This window comes from Pleurodeles waltl, chromosome 8, assembly GCF_031143425.1.
Source record: "Pleurodeles waltl isolate 20211129_DDA chromosome 8, aPleWal1.hap1.20221129, whole genome shotgun sequence".
NCBI classification, from domain to species: domain Eukaryota; kingdom Metazoa; phylum Chordata; class Amphibia; order Caudata; family Salamandridae; genus Pleurodeles; species Pleurodeles waltl.
In genome coordinates this window covers 102,381,310-102,407,858 of record NC_090447.1, presented here as the reverse complement: position 1 = coordinate 102,407,858, position 26,549 = coordinate 102,381,310, and the positions used below count along the sequence as shown (strand labels likewise).

At 43.1% G+C, this 26,549-nt stretch overlaps 1 protein-coding gene across 1 annotated transcript in view; it reads left to right on the top strand.

The window, feature by feature from the left end:
• ARHGEF17 (Rho guanine nucleotide exchange factor 17) overlaps positions 1-26,549 on the top strand; it is a 491,524-nt gene that overhangs the window by 436,171 nt on the left and 28,804 nt on the right. Inside the window, exons 11-16 of the mRNA XM_069203843.1 lie at positions 3,798-4,011; positions 4,383-4,456; positions 8,031-8,224; positions 11,540-11,790; positions 22,598-22,844; positions 24,800-24,886. Of these exons, the coding sequence (XP_069059944.1) occupies positions 3,798-4,011; positions 4,383-4,456; positions 8,031-8,224; positions 11,540-11,790; positions 22,598-22,844; positions 24,800-24,886 (1,067 nt within the window). The remainder of the gene's footprint in view (positions 1-3,797; positions 4,012-4,382; positions 4,457-8,030; positions 8,225-11,539; positions 11,791-22,597; positions 22,845-24,799; positions 24,887-26,549) is intronic.

Genomic DNA, 26,549 nt, shown 5'->3' with positions numbered 1-26,549 from the left:
TGCAGTCTTCATGGTTCATGGTGTTCGTGTTTGAATATCCCTTCTTGGAGCCAGCATCTTCACTACCTGTGGTGAGAGATATCACCCGGCACAAAGGCTGTGTCTGCACTACTTTGAGAAAACAATAGTTGAAAACGGACATCCATGAACCTCAGTTCCAAGCCCTTAGACAGTGGAGCCACATCACCTGTCTGGAAAGTAAGTAAAGGGAGAGTCCATCCACCACACTTTGTTCTAGTTCCAAGTTCGTCTTGGACAAGAAAGGCAGTGCTCTGCGGAGTGCTTGAAGAGCTGTTTTGTGACCATTGCTGGTGTTTTGCATGACAGCCAACCTCCCAGAGATGAAGGGACATCACCTGAAGTCTGTACAACTTTCTGGAGAAACTGAGGGTCTGCCTAGTTCCTAGAAGCCTAACTGTATTCTCCAAGAAGAAAGGAGATGTCATGGCCGTGCAGGAGCAGAGACTGTCCAGGTGTAGAAGTCCACTGTGTTACCAGTCTGTGGCCCAACCAGTAGTCAACCACCACTGGGAGTGTAGCTCTGTCGTGAGGGGTCTCCCAGTGCAGTCCCCTTGGTGAACTGCGGAAAGAAGCAACCAGCCAGGCTGACATTGTGCAGTCCAGCACCCCTGCAACGTCGGTATGCCCGGTGCAGTTGCTGCCCAACAAGTGTAGCCCCATGAAGAGCTGTTGTTGCCACTGCAGTGGATGCCCTGCCTTTGATCCGAAGGATAGAACATCTGAAAATGGGCATCTGTCTGCATCCTGGCTGGATGCCACAATTGCCAAAGACAAGAATCCCTCTGCACCCATCCCAGAGGCTGCAACCACAGAAGACCTGTACTCGGCATGGAGGCAGCAACTGTGAAAGACGAGCGCCCGCCGAGCAGGTCTACCACAGTGTTAAACCTCAGTGGCCAAGTGGCTTACTGGCGCTAACGCAGAAGGTGCGAGAACACCAATTGCACCACCCTGTGCCTCCTAAACCACATCCCTGTTAAGCACAAAACAGGGACCTGAATTTGCAAAGATTAAAAGACCATGTCTAAATCTGGCAAAGGTGAATCTGTCGCTAAAGCGCTAACTTTTTCTAGTGCAAGATGTTTTGGCTTAAATAACTACTGAACTGACCTACGAAGTATTCAGTGAGATAAGTGCTTGTGAGCTCTCTTACTGTGACCCGGTTGAAGTATGGAGTATGTCGTTTTGCTGTGAAGTAAGTTTATTTTTCACTAAATAGAAGCAATGGGCTGGACAATCTTTTATTGTGTCTGTTGGCTGGGAGTGAGTTCTGAGCTTGTCCACTGCACTCCCTCCCTGGGAAGCCGGTGACAGCCCGCCCTCGCTACCTGGAGAGTCATGTGCTGAAGCGGTGCACTTGGCCCAGTTTGCAGAACCATAGTAGGACAAACTCCAGGACCCCAGTGGGAAATGACTGCTACGATCCAGTAGCCCCTGTATTCCCTGCAGCCCCCCACGGAGGGTCTGACATCCCCAAATTTACCTTTGCTGCTAAAAAATGAATTTGCATGCATTTGTAATAATTCTGCTTCCTGCAGTTGTATTGGACTCAAGGAAAGCCATTATTTTGTCCATTTTCACTTCACAGTAGGGAGGCTTAGGTGCATGTTTCTCCTGTGAGTCTGCCAGACTTTGCATACGTGTGCTCCACATGGGTTTATTGCTTCGGGTGGGCTTCTTACACCACAAACAATGAGACACAGGGAAAGAGTTTTTCTTTTGTAGCCTTCCAGGAGGCATTGAAGGGAAGTCACACAGCCTCCTCTCTCTTGATTTCTTTGACTGCTTGGAGGCAGTGGCCTGCCTGAAGTCAACTGAGTGAGCGAAACAAGTGGTCCCAGCACCCACAGATGTTCCGGAAGGGACAGGATTTCAGTCTCTGGTTTTTTTTGTAAGTGGCAGCAAGAAGATGTAAACAATTGGTCCCTAGCACATTTACCAATAGAAGTTGCTAAAGGCAAAGTGTCCATTCTAAACTCCAGATAGTGATTCGGCAAGCCAGGGCACCGCATGATCTAAAGAGGATTCGAACAGAAGGCAAACTTTGGTACTTAACCTGCCCCCTAGTCTTGGAAGGTGGTTTAGATGATGTTTTGTGTGTAGTGTTTTGTTGTAGCCTAAGGACCTGTCCCACCAACTATAAACCCACAAATATGATACGAAATAATACCCACAGACTAACTTGAATTTGCCCTTCTCCCTTATTTACGTCGTACCATGTTGGCAGTGGTTGGCTCTCCACTCCCGATGGGGTGAGGCTCGAAGGCCCAGGCCACGTGATTGGAGCTGGATCTGCCTGGTGGCTCAAGAGAAATAATAGCTGCACCTCCTTGCCTTTTTAGCTGATCCAGCACCCAGAATATGCACCATCACATAAAGAAAGGGGGTGGGTGTTCATGGAGGAGGGCGTTACCATGCGGTGCCAGAACTATCACTTTTGCTATTTCTTTCCGGAAGATGCCTCGTGCCTTCATTGGTTGCCTCTCATAGCTACCCTACTTGGCCACACCGTAATGTCAAGGTCTCCTGTCTCCATTGGAGCGTTTTACAAACATGGTGGTGTCCACAAAACACAATGCCACTTTCAAAAAGTTTGAGAGGAACTTGAGAGGAATTATTCCAGTCTGACACCTAATCCATAATAGGGGGATTTTGTGAAATAATCACTTAAAACACAAAAACGTGTACAAGGCCACCCGGCTTCGTCACCTTGCACCTTCATTAAAAGCAACCAAACCTTAGTTTTTATAGTTAATGCTTTATTATGATTAAAATGCTAATGAAAAGGATATAGTCATATGTACAATATTTTTTATTTGAGATATGCAGGCAGAATTTACTCTCTTGCCTTGTTTTGGTGAAGTTGATGGCATTTCCTCTGGTTAGACCCAAGCAATAGTTTGGCCACCGTGGGGCCGTGCTGCCCATGTGACCCAGTGCACGGTACCTGCTGCGGCCACGATAAGAACACCCACGAGGACAGTAGTTCCAGAACTTCTGATGCAACAGAGTTGGAAACATAAAACACAAGGGAGGGTGTGACTGGTAGGAAGGAGGTCTCTACAATTGACAAAAACCCAAGGGATGCCCAGCACAAGTCTAAAGCCAGGTTCATAGGGCGTGCTTGAAGGAATGTGCAAGTGCATGTTTCAGAGGTTCATTTTGGAAGCTATGCTGTATCCTGATTGGCCGACAAGGGATGAAGGTGCTTGATTCATTGGAACCGTGATGTAGATCACACAGTCGTGGATGTACATCGAGTCCTCAGACTGTGGGTGAACAACATAGAAACAATCAACTCCCGATAGTGTTTTGGCACCTCCATAGCGCTGTCTGTTCCAGGGATAGATCTTTTTATTGTGATATTTCTTAGACCCTCGGAAAGCACACTAGGATCAGTGATCTCTTAGAGCTGTGGTCCTCCATGGTAGCATGCGTTGACCTCTGTGTAACCTTTCGGTTTGCTGTGATACCTCTATCCTTGGTTCTTGGGCCCCAAACATTGCTTCTCCTTGAGGTTGTTGGCTGACTGAATGTAACTCCAGAAACCATGTTGCAAACCTGGGCTTTCATGTAATAACCAAATACTTTCTGGGAGTTCTCTGTGCTCCAGTCGAATTAAATGGCAATCTTGCTTTGGCCTACAGAAGCCCCGGAGGGAGGACACGGTATCTGGTCTACCTCTTATCCATTCCAACTTGAACCTGTGTTGCGCTGCCTCTACTTTCTCGTTCTTCTATTTTTAGAGACCATGACTTTCTCTTTTTCGCCCACAGAGCCTTGATGACGTCATCAAGGATATGATGGCCGCCGTCCACCGAGAACTGTCAGAGAAACAGTCTCTCTCTTTTTCTTTGTCCTTTCCACCAAACAAGATGGAACTGACCACGACCAAAGCCGATGGGACTGAATCGTTCATTTTCGAGTTTACCAATCCTGATGCGCGGAATCACTTCGAGCAGGTGTTCGAGGATACCAAGAAGAAACTGGGTAAATGGTCTTCATCCAGACTGGGAAGTCGTCCCTGGGGCAGGTCCCATTTGTTTCACCATTGCTCCTTGTAACATCTGCTATGCATGTTCCTATGTGCATATCAGAGGATGTGGGGTTGACTTCTTCATATTTTGACTTTGTAGCTATTGTGTTTTCCAAGTCTAGGAATATATTGTGGGTCGATTTTGAGGCAAGGGAGGGGTGCCTATTAATCAAGTCCAGATCTAAATGTGGTAAGAAACATTGAAATGGGGACTTGTTGACTCATACCCTTAGTTTTAGGCTCCTGTTGCTGAAACAGTGACCTTGAGAAGTCTGGCCATGAGTGAGTTACCTAAGGACCTGTCTGCTCTCCTTCTGACTTACAGCTTCCAACAGGAACCGCCTGGATCCTGAGTTTTTGAAGGCTATCCCCATCATGAAGACGAGGAGCGGCATGCAGGTATGTTTACGTGCCCAGGTCACTCGCTGACCATGGCTGGTAAATGTTTCAATATTAATGTAAGAATATCTGTGGTGCGGAAGATCCATGTTTTGCACCCGTTTCCACAATGTTTTTTTTTTTTATCAAGGAGCTATAGAGAATTCTCAAGGTTTCCCCTCTTTCGACCTTAGCATTTTTTCTCCTTGATTTATATTTTACCCACTCGCCCCCCATAACCTTCCCCCGCCCTGCCCTTGCTTTGTTAATCTTTCCTCTTCAGTCGGCTGTTGGCAGACACCTAGCACGCCTTAACAAGGCATGCCTCTTCACCCCCGTCTCTCCCCAATTTTTCTAGTTGTTCAGCTGGAATTATCCCTAGATGCCCCTTCACCAGCCAAATGCAATTTGGCATGAGAAGCACATGTTGACATATATGGCACACTGGTTACAGTTTTAATACATGCAGTGAAATATCAAAATACATAGTGTTCAGTGTTTTGCCAAGGACTTCATATTTGGTGACATCCAAAGTCATTTTAACATTTATCTAGACATCCCTCACTCTGTCAGTGAAAACCGAGTACGTGCCCCTTAGAAAGCTCCAATATCATTTCATCCTCCATGTTTGCCATGAAGCATTTTGGCTGCCTTCTTCTGTGTTCTGATTTCTTTAAAAGCAATTGGACTCCAGAAGAAAACTCACCCCTATCTTTGTTATTTACATACATAGTCCTCCAGATCTGCCACTACCCTTGCTCTTATGTGATCTTTGTATATTCCTGTGCATGGTTTCCCTCCATTGTCATTTTCGTGCATCGAGTGTGCATTGTTTGCAGAGACCATGTCCTACGTTTCTTTGAAAGTTCTTCTACATAGTTCTGTGTCGTCATCATGCAATTTGAGGATTACCATTCAGCTAACAATTTTGGGCTTGATTTTGTCCATAAAGAAAAGATATAATTTCTATACATTACATATTTAGATAGAGACCATGTTGCTTGGCCTTTTCTCCATCCTTTATTGACACACTTGCACATATAATGGACAACCATGTTCTCCTGTTAGACATTTTCCGCTACAGTTGAAGACACAGATGATTTGTTTTGCTCCTTGTTTGAGGTCCCCCCCTGCAGACCTTGTACCATGGCGCTCCCTCTAGCCTAGGTGTTTTGAGGTGTTGCTGCTTTTTCACACGAAGATCATAATCTGGGTTTATAGATTCAGGGCCTCTGCATTTCAGCCACAACAGAGGACCTAATAATGCATCAGGGATGACTAAGATATGCAGCAAGAGAAGGGAAACTGTGCAACATAAAGTGGCGTGTTCAGTAGCAGTATGAGTTCACTAGTTTGTCATTATAACACACAATAATGTTGTCTAAGCAAAGGCTTTGCTTCATTAGTTTAACATCAGGATACAGCTAAAGGGCAGTCGCGGCTCGCGGGGTGCGGGCGGGGCGGCGCGTGGAAGGGGGGAATAAACATTAATTTAATAAATTAAAAAAAAAAGCCACTTACCTTCACTCGCCTCCGCTGCTCTGTCGCAGGCTGCAGGCACAGCTTCCAGCCTGCCCTGCGGCCAATCCTGATGCGGCTCAGAGCAGCGTCAGGCTTGGCTGGAAGCGCCCAGCCAGGGCCCTCCCAGGCAGACTGGGAGCCTGTGCACGCTCTCTCCAGCCTGGCAACTGCGCTGCTGGAGAGAGCCCTGTGCGCAGGTGTGTTTGGCCGCCCTGAGAAGGCTGGCCAAACACACATGCGCTCTGAGGGGGGGAGTGTGGGCACTCGCGCTCTCTGCTCGTCACCCCCGTGGCCCCTTCCCTTTACAAGAAAACAATAATAAACTTAGTTTATTATTGTTTTCTTGTAAAGGTTTGCAGCTGCCGCTGGTGGCGGGAGGGCAACGCTCCTCCACCCTAACGGAGGAGCCGCCCCTGCTGAAGGGTAACCAGTTATCCTTGTAAGCGGTCTGTCACGATGCAGGTACAACAAGGTGATTTTTTTTATAGTAATGGTGGTGCAATTTTTTGTCATGCAGCAGAAGGGGAATTATGCGGCAAGTATGGTACATCCATAAATAGCCGGCAACTCCACTGCAGCAGAATCACATAGTTCTAGTGACTCTGCCTTATATGTGTGTATATGGAGGTAATGTATGATGGGGAGCAACAGAGCACTGTCCAAAATCTTTTACATGAAGGCAGGAGATACATAGGTGCTTATGATGTATGATAATAATGCTTTGTGGAGATGCATTCTCAATTGCAAGAGGTTAAGAGCGGATTTGATGTCCATGTTAAAGGCTCACATAGATTCCCTGCCCAAAGCTTGTGAGGACTCTCACTCAGGCCCCGCATATTTACAATAAAATAAAAGTAGGACAATTACCTGGGTCACATTCCCAATTTTCTTTCCCATTTCTTGAATCCACCAAAGCGCTTTATGGAGTTTGTTATTTGAGACTTAAATTATCTGTTACTAACAACCACTGTGGAACAAGTTCAACTACAAGGTCACCCCAAGCATCATTTGAGGTCTTTGATGTCAAAGTAGCTCTGTCAAGCCATCCCTTCCTTTCCAAGTACTGGGATGTGAAATTGGTGTATGTCTGAGTGTAGAGTACCCCTCTCTCATTGGTCACTTTTTCAATTTGGCTATTTTCCACTTCTACTTTCTCAGTTGATGTGAAGAGGGGGTGGCATTTAGGACTGTTCCTGCTTAGAACATTTATCATTCCTGCAGCCAAGGGACCGTCTGGTAAATACTGCCAACCAATTTGCTGCTCCCTACACTTTCTAAGGATCCATTCAAAGTTGTGTTTTATCATTTTAATTTGAGGGTGTGTCTCCCAAACACATTTCTTTTGCATAACTTGCACAGAAAACCTGCAGAAAAGGCCCTTTGTGAAAATCTGGGTTTATTCTAGATATTTAATCTCTGGAACATCGAAATACAAGCATTTCAAGAGCCCACACTTTAGCATGAGGTGAGAAAAGCTTGTGCTCCTCTGGGAAGAGACACTGTCCACTCCATGTATATTCTAAACAATTGGTAACAACAGGGCGGTTGACACCTGCACTGTCAATCCAGAAAAATTACTGGATACAATAAGGAAAGCCATGCAGCGGTACCTCACTCCCATAAGAAAGTCAGCTGTGATTCCCTAAAAAAATATAAAGCAAATGCACAAGTATCAGGATAGCCCTGAAATAGTTGAGCAAAACTATTTTTCTCCATGAAGCAGGATCACATGCAGTTACGAGAAACACATGTCGACAAGCCAACAGTTTCACATGAAACAGTCATGTGACATAGCTCTTAAAGCAGTGAGTGCAAAATGAGTGGATGCTTTCCTGTATAATCGCCTGACTGCAAACACTCCTTCACATATGACATTGCAAGCATTACATGTCACGCCAGCTGTTAAGTACATTTAAAGCAGGCTTGAAGGACACTCCAAGGAATGTTGCTCGGCGTTTGTATATTTTGGGGGAAGGAAGATTATCTGCAAATATTGTGAATGTTCCAATAAAATGTTGCACGACTTGAGAGCAAAGATTTGCTCACTGATGTCTTCTGTGCTTGCCTCCTTCAGTTCTCGTGTGCATCACCCAGTCACAGCAGCGTGGAGAATGCCCATGAAGTCTGGGTGTGCAACAGCGATGGCTACGTGGGGCAGGTGTGTCTTCTGAGCATTAAGAATGAACCCACTGTCGAAGCATGCATTGCAGTGTGCTCTGCCCGGATCCTCTGCATTGCTTCCGTGCCAGGCCTGAAGAAGAATAGCAGGTAATGGCCCGCGTGCATGTGCTGCCATGGACGTCTCTTGCATGCCGTGATGCGCATTGGGTATAGAAATAGCGCTACGTACCCTTATCTTATTCTTTTGTGGCATCTATTTATGCGCATACCGCTTGGATATACATGTATTATTAATATTTATCAAACATGGAAACAGTAATTCGAGTCATACAATTTCTTTGACTTGAGTAATACCCAGTGAGGTTCTTTTTGACTTCATTAATGTAAGTTAAACTTCAGAATAATTAAATTGCCCATGAGTATCACAACTCTTTATAATTATCTGTACACAATTATAGCATGTACGTTATCATTGTCATCATCCCTTCTGCTAGCTACCCCTGACGTATAGCCATGTAACACCACAAGACAATAGAATCTGCAGCAAATAATACAAGCCGGCTGAATCAGTGGTCGCTCTGCAAACAGCTCCTTCACATGCCCACGAAGGCCCACTGCCAGAAGCCCAGACCTAATTTGACATTATTATCTACCCTGTTGCACCACTCCATCCCTTACTCCCTATACAACTAAGCATAACGCACCATATAAAACCCAAAATCACACCTTACCATCCTCTTCAGTATCCTGCATCACCACTGTACTCTTCAATTAACTTGAACCAATCAATGGCAATATGACAACTATTGTCCCTCCCAACAGCAAGTACACCAGAGCCATCTAAAAACAGCAAGTGGGAACAAAACAACACCCCTCCCCTCTCTTCATCACAAGTGCACAACCAAGCAACCAGCACAGCCATCCGTACACCATCACACAAGAGCACTTGTCACCTTAACTCACCCCACATAAGCCGATGCTGCTGCTGTCTAGTAACTTTCAGTCCTTACAACTCTAGCACTTGGCAAGTAACAATAATAGTAAAACAATCCTTTATGTATTACATATACCACCAACAAATGAATTAAGACCCTTCCTTGTAGGTTAGGAAAGCTGGAAGAGGTCACTCAAGTCCTCGTCTCCACAGACTATGATTTGAGTACTGGAACCCCAATCACCCATATATCATTCTACACATCTACTCTTTGAATTGCATTTACTCCTTTAGGTTCAAGAATTCCTAATGCAGAAGATACATAGAATACAGAAGATTAAACATCTCAGCCAGGATTTTGGGTCCCTGTCATGGGACTCTGCCACTTTTATAATCCACAGCCTGAGAATGGTGATGAGAAAACTTGGGAACAAGGACTAAGATCCGACCGCAGTAGAATAACACCTGACACCTCACCTGACCTCAGGTGATAGCCCAGCAGTATCTTTCGACCTACATGAAGGAACTCTAAAACAGCTAGTAGATCCACCCCAATAAAGCTGTTGATGCCAGCTGAAATTGGTGAGTTGGCACCAAGCATAGACGGCCCACTACACATTCAGGGGTTAGGCTGGAAGTTTGAAAGACCCACCCCGGGTTATGGCACACTTCCAAAAGAATAAGTTGCATCTTCCAAACAGCCCACCCACATAAAATGTATTTTGGAAAGTAAGAAAGCTCCACTAGATAAATCGCAGCTGCATATCATAGTCTCTATAAAACGCCAAGAGGTGTGCACTGCACTGTACAAATCCCCTTTGGCATAACATAACAGGTTTCACATTTTGTAAAGCTTTGGGACTATCATTTCATGATATCTGGAATATTGTTGTGTGTCTCATGCTGCATGAGACTTTACAGAGTGCTTGCTGCAACCAGGCCCCTAACTCACATCCTGATATTTTGTGCCCAAAGAGTGATTGCGGGAAATCCACAGGGCTAAATGTTGATAAACATGGGATTCAGAGACTTACTGAACCTAGGTAGATCTTCTGTCCTCTGAAACGAAACAAAGGAGTAATCCAGAGGAAGGGACACAACGCTACTCGTGTTTTTCATCAGTGGCTGTGCAATTTAACCTGCAGCAAGACCTATCGTGAAATGTATGTATCATATAGCTAGCAATGTAGTTGATTAGAATCCTCTCCTGTTGCTCTGAAAACAATGAGATGACTTTCCAAGCTGCTCTGTGCATTGCACTGAAGAGCTTGGAACATGGTAAAACTTTTGTTGGGTGCCTGTGCTGGTTTCACATGGTCTTTGTTTTATACCCATGGTATGGCATGCTATCCTATTTAGTATTTGTAGTAGTTTGTAGGCGCGCTTTGCAGGTGGCCAATACACATGGTCTTCTCAAATGTTAAAGGGTATAAGCTTGTGGCTCGTCAGAGTAAGAGATGTATTAGTGCGTGATACATTGTATATCTTATCCAGTTGTATAATTTGGCTAATGTCTTGGTAGGCTTAGGGAGAGACAGCTTCCTTCCTCCTTGTAAGTATGTGTTACTATGCGCATGTGCTCCTGGAATAAGTCGGTCTTGCTATTGGCTGCACTCCAGCAGAGCTGTTATATGTTTTTTTGCTCTAGCAAGGCATCAACAAATGTTGATTCAGGCTTGGAGACAAGCATAACAGTATCTTCCCCCACTACCTCTGTCTTACCACCTCGTACTGTACACAGCCCAAGAGCCTATATTTAGTGATTTAAGCCTGGCTGAAACTTAGTGTTCAGCTTTTCTCTTTGGGTTCGCTTCCAATCTGGAGAGCCACCTTCCTCTGGAACTGACTCTATCCCCCGTCAACCACCCTCCTCCCACCCTTCACCCAACCTAACTCCTCTTCTTTCTCGTAATGGTAATTATTTTGGTTTTGCATTCCACACGCTTGCCTTTAAGCCCAAACAGTGACATCTTGGGCCTCACCCACTTACACATTAGTCCTCTGCAGTCCTTGTATAGCTCTGAGCATCTCCTCCCACAGTTCTCAAGACTCACTCAGTCAAGCCTCTGTCTATTCACCAACTCTAGCTCATACTTACTGCCCACCGCATTTTATGTAAGCTGGATGGGTGCACAGGCTAGTTCCTCTACACAACCCATGAAGAACATTATGGCTTCACATGTAAAGTGCCTTTACGTGCATGCCTCCTGCAGGTGGACGTATTGCATCTCAATACAGTGCTCTCTGTTGAGCTCTTAAATAGTCAAAAGTAGAAAACCTACTATCATTTCAAACACCCACCCTTTATCTTTCCCCTAGCACTTCAATGAAAATGTGAAAAAGATAGAATATTAGCAAAATTGAAAGCTTAATTTTACCCAGATTTTATCATTTTAACTTTAGCTATGACCATTTCAATGATGAGGAGTCGACTCGCTCACAAATAATATAATTGAAAAAAGTTTTCACAGATCTGTGGGATTATTGTATGTGTGTTTACTTTCTCTTACCTGTTCTTTGTTTGGCAGAGAGCGAGCAGAGTCTCTGGGGAGGCCAGCTTCGTATCCTGCACCTTGCACACCAGAAGACCCGGTCTCCCAGCAGTGCCTTCATATCTCAATATCCGGCTCATCTTTGGAGCTCTCGGAGCCCGTGGACAGTGCCAACCGGGAACTGATGCCCTTCGACAGCGACGACACAGATGACGAGTCCTCGCCGAGCCCCTCTGGCACTTTGCAGAGTCAGGCCAGTCGCTCCACCATCTCCTCCAGCTTCGGACGTGAGTACCGTCCCCTACATAGGATACAAAGACACTTACAGAAATCAGTGAACAGTCTGTTTGAATGCAATCTTTCTTGAGTGTTATATTGGGTTGCTTTATGTCTGAGTAACCACAAGTACAGTTCAAGAAGCTGAGGGGAACAGAGGGGGAAGGAGGGAACACAAGATCAGTAGAAAAGGACAAAGGTAGAGTCACTATAACAATTGGGCATATGTAGAGCATTTGTGCTGTTCTAGAACTGCCCAGAAGCATGGATGGGAATCAGAGTAGGAAGGGGGAAGAGTAGTGGCAAAGGAGGTCTTTAAAAATAGGATACTCATGGGAAGGATGGCAGAGAAGTCTAGGAGATGACAAGGGAATTTGGGTGAACAATACTTTAAGAGGGATAATGTGAAAAGGTTTGAAATAGCAACATGTTTCCTTAAAGAGTTCATAAAGCTTTCCAAATTAAAGCTATTGGTACCTCAGAAATAGACCTACTGAAAAAATTTTCTGTTATGTTATTTTTATTTTATTTTATGTAAACAACTTCTTACTTCGGTTGCCTTCTGTTTCGTGAATTGCCTTTTACGTCTTACACCGGAGGCTGACAAAAATGTAGTAGCTTTGTATATTTCAGCTACAGATGTACCAGTTTGCATTTTATTTCTCCTTCCCACCACAAGAAAATGCAGTCATAGACCTTGCAACTTTGTGGCTACACTGAATTTGCGTACTGTGCTCCCTGCCATCCTCTGGTGTCATTTCCTGTGCCGAGTGGAATGGGGTCCACAAAATAGATGACCACATAAGTAGCAAAAACACTTAGAAAAAAGTTTAAAAACTAATATTGAAGGGAAAAAGGCCTTGATTGGCAAATCCAACAGAAGTTATGGCATTGATAAGGGTGAAAAATATTTTATTTTTATAAAAAGTATTTAGTGTCTGTCTGACTTAAAGACAAGGAAGTGCCCCTAGAAATCCGGGAATGATTGCCCATCCTGCCTAAGGGCTGTAGGAGACTATGCTTCCCTAGCCCCCTCCGTGACCCTGCTCCATCCCTTTCTACCTCTTATGACACCTCCTGCTCCATAGGCCCCTGCAGACAACTTCCATTCTCTGCCTCTCACAAGAAGATACATTTTGTCCTGTGCACAGCAATAACATTTATGGACGAGAGGTGATGTGGGTGTCTTATGGGGAATTCCTCTCTTTCTGCAAGGATTAGTAGTGCCATTGGATTTAAGATGTTACGGTACATGGAATAATGCTCATCCGGGTGCCAAGACACATGCAGAACCACCCTGACAATAGCCTTTCTTGAAGAATGAGTGATAAAAATAGATGTACATATACTGGTCATTTTGATATTTCTCATTTTTGCATGTAGTAGATGAACAGCAGTAAGAGGATTCCAATAGGTTTAGACTGCTAACCTAACATTCAGGAATTCCACTCAGTAGCACCTTTGGGAAACCTTCTTTTCCAATGGTAGAAAGTTAAAGATTTTCTTCTGAATTTTGCAGATTTATGCTTCTCATATCCTTGCCCTGGTATGCATTATTATTTCTGTGTTTATTATCTGGGCTATATAAAAAAATGTTTTTTACCTGCATTGTGAGTTGCTTGTAAAACTGCACTTGTGGCCGCTATCGAAATACAGCAGACCATGGCGCAGATCCTTTGATCTGTATTATTTGATATCCTTCTAAATTACCTATGGATAGGAATTAAGACCTGCTGTTCTACTTCCTGTTATTGAGTATAGCTGCCCACATTAAAAGTAAACAACCTCAGAATCGTGTTTGATACTTACGTCTCCATCCGCCAAGTCAATGTAGTGGCTGAGGGCATCCACCTCCAATTCTGATTTCTTCTGAGAACCTTCTTTCTCTACCAATAGGACAACAAGGTAGAGTTGTTGTGTTGGCATGGATGGGACTACGACAAAATCTTATGCACAGTCTCCCGGACAGGCCTTTGCCAGGTTACAAAGAATCTGAAGTGGCACAACTATCTTACGCCAATCTTCTCAGTGATATACTGGGTATGTGCATACAAGGATAACGTTTAGAGTTCTCTGCAAAGGCCCAAGATGCCTACCCAGGTTTACATCCCATTAGAAGCCTACCACGATCCTGCATGCTACCTCTGCTAATCCGATCACCCAAAGAGCATGTAGACAGATGAAACAGCGAGGCAGGATTCCCAGAGTTCAAGTGCCTGGACTGTGGAATGGACTCAAAACTGGGTCCAAGTACATTCATTGCATGAAGGACCTGCAAAGTGAACTGTTCTTTCTTACTTTTTACGATTGGGAATGGTGATGAAAAATATCTAATTAGGTCCATCATCACCATTTGCATGGGTCCTACAGGTTTCTCCATATGGACCGATCTGCATTTGCTTTGAAGCTCTCCGCAGTAACAAATGGGGACATTCAACGCTCCATGAAACCTTAGAATAAATTAATAATTAACAGAAAATTAAATGGCTCAAGAAGGAGAATTATTAAGAGAGCTTAGTAGAGTATTTTTGTTTTATTAAAGATCTATCTTTTAACCTCTGTCAACATTGATCAGAGGGATTGACCAGAATGTTAGTATTTAAATAGTATCCATTGTGCAGACATCCATTGACAAGGCAAGGTCTGGCCCCTCAGCCAAGGACTGGTGCAATCATTGCATGCAGATTACGAAGAAGTCTCATTTCAGCTCTTTTCCTCAATTGGAATTGGACTGCAAAGTATCTCTCAAGATTGACTCTCCTGAATCCATTACCTCTCTCAAAATAATGCATGGAGCACGTACATAATGTTAAACCAAAAACACTTGAAATTCAGCTCTTTCCCACACTCATAAACCAAAATACCATGTAACAATCTTGGATTAATACTTTATAATCTGCTGGTATAACTCTGAAACTAGACACCTTGACATAATTCTTTGGCTTCTTGTTGGATAAGATCCTTCTCTTTAAAGTAAAAATCCAAGCTTGGGTCAAATCAGCAAGGTTTCACTTACACAAAATCAGGAAATCAAAACACAAACTACCTGAACTTGATCTTAGAAAAGCTCTTGGGGCTGTATCGCCTTTCGACTTTATTACGGATGTGTGGTTCTTTCTGGACTTCTTAAAAAAATGAGCTCCCATTTGAGTCACTTTTCAGGCAGCAGATTCCTGAGCAAAAGACTGGTGGTCACATCACTCTTGTCTCTCTCAGCTCTCACCTGGTGGCTAATTGATCGTTGTGGTAAAAAGTGTTCCACGCAAATGAAGCTCTATTGTTAAACACCTCCAAATATCTGGTCCACAAATTAAAGATTTATGAGGAGTCACAGGGTTTGAGAAGTAAGGTTTGGCGGATGGTGTTACTCTCTCACAAACGTGACGGATATACCGTCCGCCGTATTATGATTCCATTATAGAGTATGGAACTTGTAATACAGTTGACGGGTTATCCATCACAAATTTACTAGAGTAACCCGTCCACCAAACTCTAAATCAGGCCTAAATCTCTTCAGCACAACATACGGTCCTTCGTCTACTTTTAAGAAATTCCTAAAATAATAGACTCATCAAGAAACACCTTAAGCTAGTTGTATTGTAGAATGTATATAGTGCTTCACACCCCTGATGAGGCCACAAAGTACTCCGATTTGCATCTGATATCTAGGAACCCTTTGGAATGCATGGTTGATTGAGCAGATGACGTACTCTACAAGGTTCTCCGGATTTAGTTTCACGCCTCTTCATGATCTAAGACTTTATTCTTTGATTATAGCTCTTAACCACCTCTACAGATGATTCATATGAAGTATGTCTTAGGTTCAACCTTTGTTAAAGAAGAACTATTTTCTGTCACATGATTTGTTCCTAAAAATAATCTCTCTTGCTATCAATTTGTACCGTATTAAGACTGTAATGCTGTCTGTATGCTCAAATAATGTAAATTATTACACCCTAATGTTTTTGTTCAATCACAAGTTTGCACTTTATGAATCAAGATTATTATATAGAAAAGAGCCTTAGTTCATAAGTTGAGCCTTACAAAGCTGGGCAGCTGCAGGCAGTATGAAATTAATCTTGTAAATGCTATTCCTAATTTCAGCATCGGTGCTAGATGTCTGAATTGCACCTTCTCCATGAATGGTGTGAAACTAAGGGTGGATGATTCTGATAAGGCATAAACACCACCAACCAAGGTCATTCGGTATGAATAATTGCAAATTCGGTTTAGGTTACAGTATATTCGATAAGACGTAGCAAGTGCACTAGTAGGGCGACACATTTAAGCGAATTGCATTGACAAAAAAGGAACTGTTTAAATGGAAAGTGTGTGTTTGTTTGTTTGCTTGCTTTTTAGAAGCCAGTGGGTGAGGCAGGATACTGCCTGCCAGATTGCAGGATCCCCGCCTGTGATTTCTCAATCTTTGATTTCTGAATGTTGTGGCTGGGCTTGTCACCTGATTCTGACATGAGGCATGATAGCGAGCACAGATGGTGGTGGAGTGTTGTGATTACACTCTAGGTCATTTTGTGGCCCTGCACAGGACTCACACAGCCCTCAGGGGATACTTGCTACTGACCTGCTCTGCAGTACGGGTGAAAGAATCCTAAAGATTTCCCTTTTGTTAGGGAAGGTATTTTAAGGGATTGCCGTGGTCCCTGATATGCACAGCCATGTATGGGAAGTCTGGCGATTTGCCCCGTTTCCGTGGGTTCAGGCGGCCTAGGTGTGGTACATGCTAACTCTAGGGTCTGCCAATTAGCCCTGCAATGGTACCAGGTGGAACACAAAGGGGTGGGTGTGTATTTTCATGTTGATTCCCACCACAACACTGCCACAGTCCATGCGCCTCTGCAGTATGCATTTGTATAATGCTTTTGTTAATGTGCTTTGTAATATTGAGTTATGTTCCTACCTATGCGTTCTATGTTTAGAACCTGTGTTCATTGGTGGTTGTCTTGGTGTTCTGGAGATTGGGCGATGACTCTGTCAGTTGGCCGTTACTTCAGGACGCAGACGCTGCTTGTGATTGTGGGTCCTCTTCGCTTTGGAATAAACCTCAATTCGTCTTATCTATTTTTGAAGCCTGCATCTTGTTTTTTGACTTCTACCCATGCCACAATTTGATACCAGAGTGGGGTTGTCGAACGCCTGCCGCAGACGAAAGAGGGCCTACCAACGGACTTGTTTCAGAGGGGCTTTGGTGATCCGTGGGCAGCCCGGCGTCAATGCTTGTGTGGTTGTTTTTCTGCGGATGCGGCTGTAAGGCGGATTTCCGCGTTTGTTTTTTTGGATACAAGCTGCGCTAAGAGGAAAGACCATTGGGCACGCTGCTCGCGCACGTTCCTCGTGCTGTATTTCAGTGCCTGACGTGTGCCGTCTGTGGAGCGTTGCCTTGGTTACGGCAACGACGCGCACAGTGCCTGGCGTGTGCCGTCTTCGGAGCGTTGCCTTGGTTACGGCAACAACACACACAGTGCCTGACTTGTGCTGCCTTCAGAGTGCTGCCTTGGTTACGGCAATGACACGTACGCTCCTCGTGCTGGATTTACATCGCCTGTTCCATGCAGCGTATTGGGCGCTGCCTAGGTTACGACGCCGACGCCCCTGGTTGAGTGAGTTACTCAGCTGTTTGTGCACGTTTCTCGCCTGGTTGAGTGTGGTACTCAGCTTTTTTATGTACGTTTCCTGTGTTCGATTACCTTGCAAGATGCGTCCCGCTATTGGCGAGTTGCTGCGGTTACGGCAGGGACGCTTCCTCTCCAGCGTGCTCTGTGGCCGGGCGTGGATGTAAGCTTTACCCGGTTGCACACATTGATGCACGCAGTTATTTGTAGCGTAACCTGTGTTTTGTTTTTGGTTTTCCAGACTAATTTTTGACGATTAGCTTTGACATTTCTTGCGTCTTATGTACTTCTATTTCTGAAGCTTATTCGAGAACTATATTCAGCACACAGCTATTGTCAATTATGGCAGCTAGTCAGGGCATCGTCCAGCCACCAGCATTTATACAGAAAGCAGGAAAACCGGATATTAAGTGGACTGAATGGCTGCGCATTTTTTTAAATTATCTTACAGCTATAGACGCTAATGATTTTTCCTCTAATACGAAGATGGTCTTGCTTTTCAATCATCTTGGTGTTGCAGGCCAACAGGTTTTTGACAACTTACTGGTGATTCCGTCTCCTGGGGGAGGTGATGTGTTGTGGAACTGCTACATTGAAGGGAAGGAACGAATGAGGAAGCATTATTCGGATAACACTAGTGCTTTACTTGAAATATTTAATTTCGCTATGTGTAAACAAGTGAGTGATGAGACTGTTGAGAAATATGCAGCTAATTTAAGGGTTTTAGCCGCTAAGTGTGAGTTTGGTTCAAATGTTGATGTTTATATACGTGATCAATGTATTTATTTATTGTTTACATAAAAAAATACAAGATAGACTTTTAGCATGCCGTAATCCAACTTTGGAGGAAGTTATTGACTTAGCAAAGGGAATTTAAAGGTCGATAACTACTTCCAGAGTTTTAGCCAACCAAAGCAGTACTTTGGATTGTCTTGTCAATGATGGAGCATTTTGCACTGTAGATAGCAAATAAGAGAAATTGGGCAAGTTCACTCATGTACGGTCAGGAAAACCTTCACACTTGTGTTTCCGTTGTGTTTTGAAGTTCCATTTTGGAAACTAGCCATCTTGTCCGGCAATTGGCAAAAAAATGTAACACTTGTCGGAAAATGTGTCATTTCCAAGGCGTTTGCCAATCTTAGAGTTTTAACAAAAACTCTTCTAACAAGGTGAAGATCAATAATGTAGATATCAATGAGGAAATAGTGCAATGCTCCAGTCAGTTTTCAAATGTTTTGTTAACAGTTGATTTTCCTGATTCCTCTTGTGGGAAACCTGAGAAGGTCATCAAAGGGGCTATATGTGATGTGATTATTTGTTCTGAAACTATTTCAGTTTTAGCCGATTCAGGGGCTCCCATCACCATCTGAGCTGATCACACTTTCTTTGATTTGTGGCAGGACACCCTAGTTTTACAGACTCCGGATATTAGTCCTAAGGCATTCGGGGACCATGACATTGACTTATTAAGTTATTTTTGGTCTGATTTGCAGTGTCTAGGCAGATCTATCTTTACCAAAATATATGTTGCAGTTAGAGGGTGCAATATTGTGGGTTGGAAGGATTTGGCACGTCTAGGAATAATACTTCGACCAGGACATGAAGTTCCTGTTGCGTTGGGCGAATTGCCCAACTTAATCCTTTCTGATCCCGTTGCAAATTTACAATTGCCAAATAACATCACGGATTGCATGATCAATTTGTTTCCGGAAGTTTTTAGAGAACAGGTGGAAACTGTTCATGGTTATGAACACTGCATTAAATTGAAGAAAGGTGCAGTTCCTGTAGTGCACAAGGATTAGACCTGTCCCTCTAAGTGTCAGATTGGATTTGAAGTCTTTATTACATAAACTACAAAATGAAGGCATAATCACTCCGACAGACTCTTCAGAGTGGGTTTCGCCAGTTGTGATCACGAAGAAAAAAAATGGTGAACTGAGGTTATGTGTGGACTTGAGGTCGGTTAACCAGAATATAATGGTGGACTGTCATCCTCTTCCACATATGCAGGAAATGATCACAAATGTGGGTGGTTCAAAAGTGTTCTCAACTATAGATCTTCACTCTGCATACCATCAAGTTCCGTTGAGTGAATGTTGTCAGGATATAACCACATTTGTAACTCCGTTTGGAGCATATAAGTACTTACAGTTGCCGTTTGGACTTGCCTCGGCAGCGAGTGTTTTCCAGAAGTTAATGGATGACTTATTTTGTGACATACCACAGGTACAGGCTTTCCAGGATGATATTTTAATTTACACAGAAAGTGAAGGTGAACACAATGAGGTTTTAAAAAAGGTTTTGATTATCCTCAAAAACAAGGGCATGACGGTGAAACCTAGTAAATGCAAGTTGAAGGTGACGAAAGTGGAATATCTGGGTCACATTATTTCTGGGGAAGGAATTAAACCTAAATGTAGTAATGTGGATGCAGTAAGAAAGGCGTGCCCGCCCACTGATAAGGATGCCTTAAGATCTTTCTTAGGGCTTTGTGAGTATTACGCTAGGTTTGTTCCAGGGTATGCTATGGAGGTACAGAGTTTGAGATCTCTGCCTAAGAAAGGTACCAAATTTGAGTGGACGGAAAAGTTAAACTCTGTTTTCGGAAGAATTAAGGATTTAGTTATAAATGCTCCAGCTTTGCAAGCTTATAATCCTTCAGGAAAACCATTTATTATGGTGGATGCCAGTTTGAGAGGGATTGATGCTGTTTTCAGTCAGAGGGTTAATGGTTGTGAGAACACTGTAGCTTTTGCTTCCAGGATGTTGACTGAGGCGTAAACGCATTACAGTACCATTGAGAGGGAAGCTTTGGCGTGCGTGTGGGCTGTTCAGAAGTTCAAAACGTATATTTGGGGCACCAGCTGTGAGTTATATACGGATCACAAACCACTTGTTTATCTATTGAATGGCGATGGTTTGGGGAAGGCGTCAGCACGTTTAGTTCGTCTGTTATCCAAGTTGCAAGAATATAACTTGATTACGAAATGCATTCAAGGTGGCAAGAATTTTCGTGCCGATTGTTGATCTCGCCTACCTTTGCCTTATGATTCTTCATTGGAAATGGATTCGGAACAAGAATGTGTGGTAGCTTTGGTGGATATTTTGGCTGTGTCCAGTAATCATATCTCTGAGCATGAGTGGGTGTCTTCAGTGTCCAATGATCTAGTTTTGTCTAAAGTTTTAGGATTTTTGAAAACTAAATGGCAACCTGAAAAGAACCTGTCTGGTGAGCTTAAATCTTTTTGTCAAGTGGCAAGTGAACTTTCGGGTGAAAATGGAATTTGTTTAAGGGGCGATCTCATTGTTCCACCTACTAACCTTAGAAACAAAATAATCGCTTTTGCCCACGAAGGTCATTTAGATATCTCAGCTACTTCTAGGAAACTGAAGTTGTCGTATTGGTGGCCAGGATTGGACAAACAAGTAGCTTATTTTATTAACAAATGTCCGTAATGTACTGTTTCTGACAAACACTGGAAAACAGTCACTAAATCATTATACCCGGTTCCCTTAACAGAAAAACCTTGGGGGAAAAATAGCGTTGGATTTTTCAGGGCCTTTTCATCTTTTACCGAGGCATATGAAGTATCTTTTGGTGGTGATTGATTATTTTTCTAAGTGGGTTTATTATTCTTTTGCTTCTGATGCGGATTCTGATGTAGTCATCAATTTCTTAAGTAAATTGTTTTGACTGGAAGGCCCAGTTAGTACAATGGTAACTGACAATGATACGCATTTTATGTCTAAGAAGATTTGTGATTTTATGACTCTGCATGATATCAAACATCTCAAAGTAGCTCTACACAGTCCGTCTTCTAACGGTTTGGTAGAAAGGGTTAATCGCATTTTTAAAGAGGGTATCCAAACTGTTTTGGCGTCTAATTTTGATTTTACAGAATTTTTGCAAGAAAAAATGTGGGCATATTTATCTACCCCTCATTCTACTACTGGAGTCACTCCTTTTAAGTTACTTAGGGGGAGAGATCCCAGGACCAAACTTGTACCAAGATGGATGTTTGATGTTTTGCATGATAATTGCAAGTCACCTGCTTTGGTTATTGACAGTGCTTTGAGAAGTAGAGTTTTTGACAAACAGCTGAAGCAGAAGAATAATAATGATCAAAGAGCTAATGCCAAACAAATTGAGTTGTGGTTGAATGATTGGGTTCTACTTAAGAAGCCTTTTAGGGTGCGTAAAGGGGAGTCAAAGTTTTCCTTTCCTGCAAAGGTTCTTAAGTCTACAAAGGCTTCTGTTTTACTTGAAGGTAATGGTTGGTGGAGCAGGAGCAGTGTTGTTCCTATTAATAGTGAACTACTTGATATTTTCAGAGACATGTATCGTTTGAAGAATAGTGATGATTCAATGTTATGAACGGATGTGGGAAGTTCTCTGCATGCAGGAACTGAGGATGCTACTCTATCTTCTAGTGAGAGGTCAGGCTTCTTGAGGTTAACAGATTCAGGTTCAGATGTTTCGTCTGATGCTAATAATTCAAGTTCTAATCTTGATTCGAACCTCACTGAATCTGACTCTAAATTAGCAACGACTCACAGTTCTAGACATGTCAAGTTGCCTTCTAAATTTCGTGATTTTGTTCTTGTTTAGAATTTCTTTTTTTTCATAAAGGAGAGAGGTGATGTAGTATGTATTTGTATAATGCTTTTGTTAATGTGCTTTGTAATATTGAGTTGTGTTCCTACCTATGCGTTCTATGTTTAGAACCTGCGTTCATTGGTGGTTGTCTTGGTGTTCTGGAGTTCGGGCGATGACTCTGTCAGTTGGCCGTTACTTCAGGACACGGACGCTGCTTGTGATTGTGGGTCCTCTTCGCTTTGGAATAAACCTCAATTCATCTTATCTATTTTTGAAGCCTGCATCTTGTTTTTTTACTTCTACCCATGCCACAGCCTCCTTAATTAAAGAGTGATGTTGGCGGGTGGAATGGTGAGAAACTCGCTGACCTTGGAAGCGCATCGACTTGGGTGGAGCCAGTCATCCAGCCTTGACTAAAAAGAGTTTTTTCTAACCCAGTGGGCAGATAGCCCGAGTAATGACCTCCCATTCACCCGGGTGGTACCTCATGAATATGTCATGAACTAGTAGATAGGATTTGACATGATCTGAAAGTGCAGTCTTCTTGTACACTGGCATAACCATCATATGCTTTATTTCCTGCTTAAATAGATGAAGAAATCCAAATTTCCAAAGACATTACGGCAGAGACGACCAGTTCTGAAGAAGAGCAGGACCCCTCGTTCCTTCCCATCCCCGGCAGCTTCAACCAGAACAGAAACAGTGAGAGCCCCACGGATGGGCAAGCATTGAGGCGGTCGAGCCGTGGGTCCTTCACCCGGGGAAGCCTGGAGGATTTGCTCAGCATAGACCCAGAGGCCTATCAGAGCTCAATGTGGCTTGGCACAGAGGATGGATGGTACGTTGACTGGTTAGAATTGTGGCACAAGCAGAGCAGGCCACCAAAAGTTACACATCAAATATCTATTTGTTAGTCATGGTCTAGGAGAGATTGTGTGAGCCCAAAGAACAGGCTTTATTTTAAGCACCAAAACAAAGTGTACAGCAACCATTTCTCAGATTGTATATTCCCCCAAAAGTGCATGTACCACACTGTCACTCCAGCCAGTTGTTCAGTTGACATTTTATTATTTGAGGATAATTTGAGAAGTAAGCTTTTATTATTCATTTTTTCCTTAGCATCTGTATTATTTTGGGGAGAAACGTTTATGAAAGAAACTTCAGCAGGGTATAAAACAGATTGATAGTTTAGGTAACAAAGAGCAAAACTGATCCCTGGTGGTGAGGAATAACTGTAGCAGTTGTGTGGACATCATTGGCAAACACAGATGCACTTCTTGGATGGCATTTTGGTGCTTTTGTGAACTCTTCCAGGGAAAGTCTTGGAGTTCTTGCAGAGAAGGCCAAATATTACCTGAACCTTGGAGTGGCGCAGGGCAATTTGGGAAGGACTATAGGATTATGGCTTGCAGATCTTAGATTTCAGGTTGGAGAGCAGCAAGAGATCCTGTCAGATAGATCATTTTGTGCAACACCATTTGGTGCCTTGTTATATAGACGTCACTAGCTTGTATATCGCTCTCTTTTTAGCTGATATGAAAAGGTAGGAGTGTGGCTAAGAAAATTAGATGAGGTCCTTTGTGGCAAAATGTAATGCTTTGGTGTGTGGGTCATAGGAATATCCAGGAGGCACTAAATATTGAAGAGGCCTTTTTCCAGTGAGACAGTTTTCTGAATGCAAGTGAGTTGATGAGGATTTCATCTGTATTGAATGGGGTGTGTGATCTTGCATATTTTCGGTATTTTATATCATGCTGATGTTAGTGATGGTGAAAGATTTCAATTTCATGAAAGATCTGAAAGGGTCACCAGACTTTCCAGTAGAGTGGACAATCGGTCAAAAGAGAGGTGGACTGAATCTGCAAACACGATTGGTGCAGTGGAAGGGGGAGGAAGGGAAAAACAGGACCTCAGTCTTTGAGAAACGTAACACGCAGCACAGTTAGGCTTCCAGTGAAGGGTGGCAGTGAGATAATTCAGTCTACGTGACCGAAGGCAGGGTGAGTTAGAAGAACATGATTTGGTGTCCTTGGCATAAACATGGTACCAAAATCTAAATGAGGAGAAAACGTCTCTTATGGAGGTCGTGTAAAGCGAGTAAAAGAAGGGGCAAGTACAAATCCATAAGGGATGCTCGCCGGTAATGAGGGGGGGGGGTGTTGATACCCTGTAGTCACAAATGAAGCGGGGAGTCTGGTTTATTTCCTTAGCATTATTCTCCATAGTAAAATCTTTCACTACTTGGCCATCATAAACCTGTTTCTTTCATAGGCCTCATATAAGTGTGTGCCTTTTAATTCAACTTCTTATCTTTGAACCAGAGCAGGATATAAAGTTTAGTGTTGTCTGGGCCCTTCAGAGCTCTGTAGATAGTTACATCAGATCCTTGAGTATTTGATCCATTTACACAATTGAAAAATGAAAAGAGGGAATGATAACATTTGCAAGTGATTGTCTTGTTCTGCGATTAAAGTGGCGGATGAGTAGAGACTGCGGCTCTGCAGTCTGGTCTTCACGAACGACTGTGGTCAAAGATTGATTGGCTTGATAAGCAGTCATTTACTGACTGACTATTACAGATCTCAGCACTGGGGAAAACAAACTATAGACATCAATAATGTATCCAAAATGTTAGCTGTAAATGTGTGTAGTACTCTGTCTGGTATCGAGTCGTGATGAAGAAAAGCATTTTAGCATTGTTTGCCACCCTGCTCGTGGGATACCCTTGCACAGCAGCCGTGGCAACACTCACCCCAGCCCCTATGACATCCTTGTGTGTTTGATGTTTTCCAGCATCCATGTCTACCAGTCTTCGGACAACATCCGGAACCGTAAGAACAGTATGAAGATGCAGCACTCTGCCTCCATCATGTGCATCCTGTAAGTGTGGCTCAGCCTCAAACAACCACTCTTTGCCCTTTATAAGTCTACAGGGATCATTCACAAAAGCATTTATGAGTACGGGAAGTAGTACTACAGGAGTATTCTTTTACATACTCCCACATCCCTTAGTGAATTAGTCCTGAAATATCCAGCTGCCTATTAGTTGCAAAGAGGTCACAGTCCTTTCTGTTTGTACTGATTGTATATAAATATTGCCTGAATATTCCAATTTTATGCCCATTTTAAATGTTTTGAGATCGAGTCACAAAGGTTGTAACAGTACTTACTTTTACATACTCTTTCATGACTTTGTGAATCGGCCCCATGTTGGCGGGGATGAGGGAATGTGCTCTTGTGTGACTGGTGATTGAAAACTTCAGATTTTTTTCTTGTCTCCTTCCTCTACGCCAGCGATGGTCATTGTAGAATCATGAATGGAATATAGGGGATTTACACATTAAGTAGAGATGACAAGAGGGCAACATATCAATATCGAAAAAATAATGTTTTCACACTGAGCCATAAATTGATGATCTTTTGTAATGATTCTCCAAGAAAGTCTTTAAGACTGATAGCGGCCCATATTTTGTAATGCAGTCTGTGCAGGACAGAACACAACATGCTCTGCAAGTAGTAGTGATGTCATAATACTGATGATGGTTATATTAACAAAAACTAATAACTTATTATATTGTACTCATCGCAACCTGGATTCTCTCTTGGTGGGCCAGTAACATGTATTCATCCCCAACACAATCATTTTGTTTTTATTGACCTTGGAAAGATAAAAGGTTAAATTATCCTTAATGGGATTTAAACCTCTGAGCTGCGCTCAAACAAGTGCGTACTTAGCCCACCGAGCTATCCCACTGTTTTTATCAAACCGTCCAACTGGATATCCCATCATATTTATGTTTGAAGGCAGAAAGCAGTCTTCTATTTCCTGCAAGTTACCAGGAAGTAAAAGAATGAAAAATTGAGGAGTCAGAATCTCCAGTGATGAGTAAGTAGACAGTGTTGATGGACACTGACACTAAAAGATGCAGATGCTGAGATGATGTGGATCTGATTGGATACAACTTTAACCTGTTTTCATCAGCTTGTGATTATAAAATAAATGCCAGACCATAAATGATGATCTAGAAATTTGGCAGGGGAATAGTACAAAGGGCATATTTTATACTGTAGAACAGTCCCTAAAGCAACATCGAAACAAACCTTGGGGGATTTAACATTGTATAGCATGACCGAAGGTAAAGACAATCCTTTGTGTATCAAGCTCAAAGTATGCCACTGCAGCCTTAATGGTGGCCAGTTCAAAATAGAGACTGGTCTGCCCAAACAAGTGTTAGAACTAGCAGATGAGTCTGCCTTAGTTTACTGATGTTTTTGTTGCTGATGTAGCCTTTAGGAATAGTCGAAGATCAGTTATTCTGAGTTTATTAACGTGCTACATGAGTTCAAAGGCCAGATCACTACATTTATTGGAGTCAAACTCATTCTTTTATTGTCTTAAGTCATTGTCTCTTTGCAAACTCAGGCCCTATGTGAAAGGAGAGGGAGGCCCAAGAGTATAGGCCCTTCCAGAAGTGGGAGTTCATCACCTCCACTTTAGACAGCATTTGCTGCATGTTGAGGCATGAGAAGGCTTCAAGGCCTT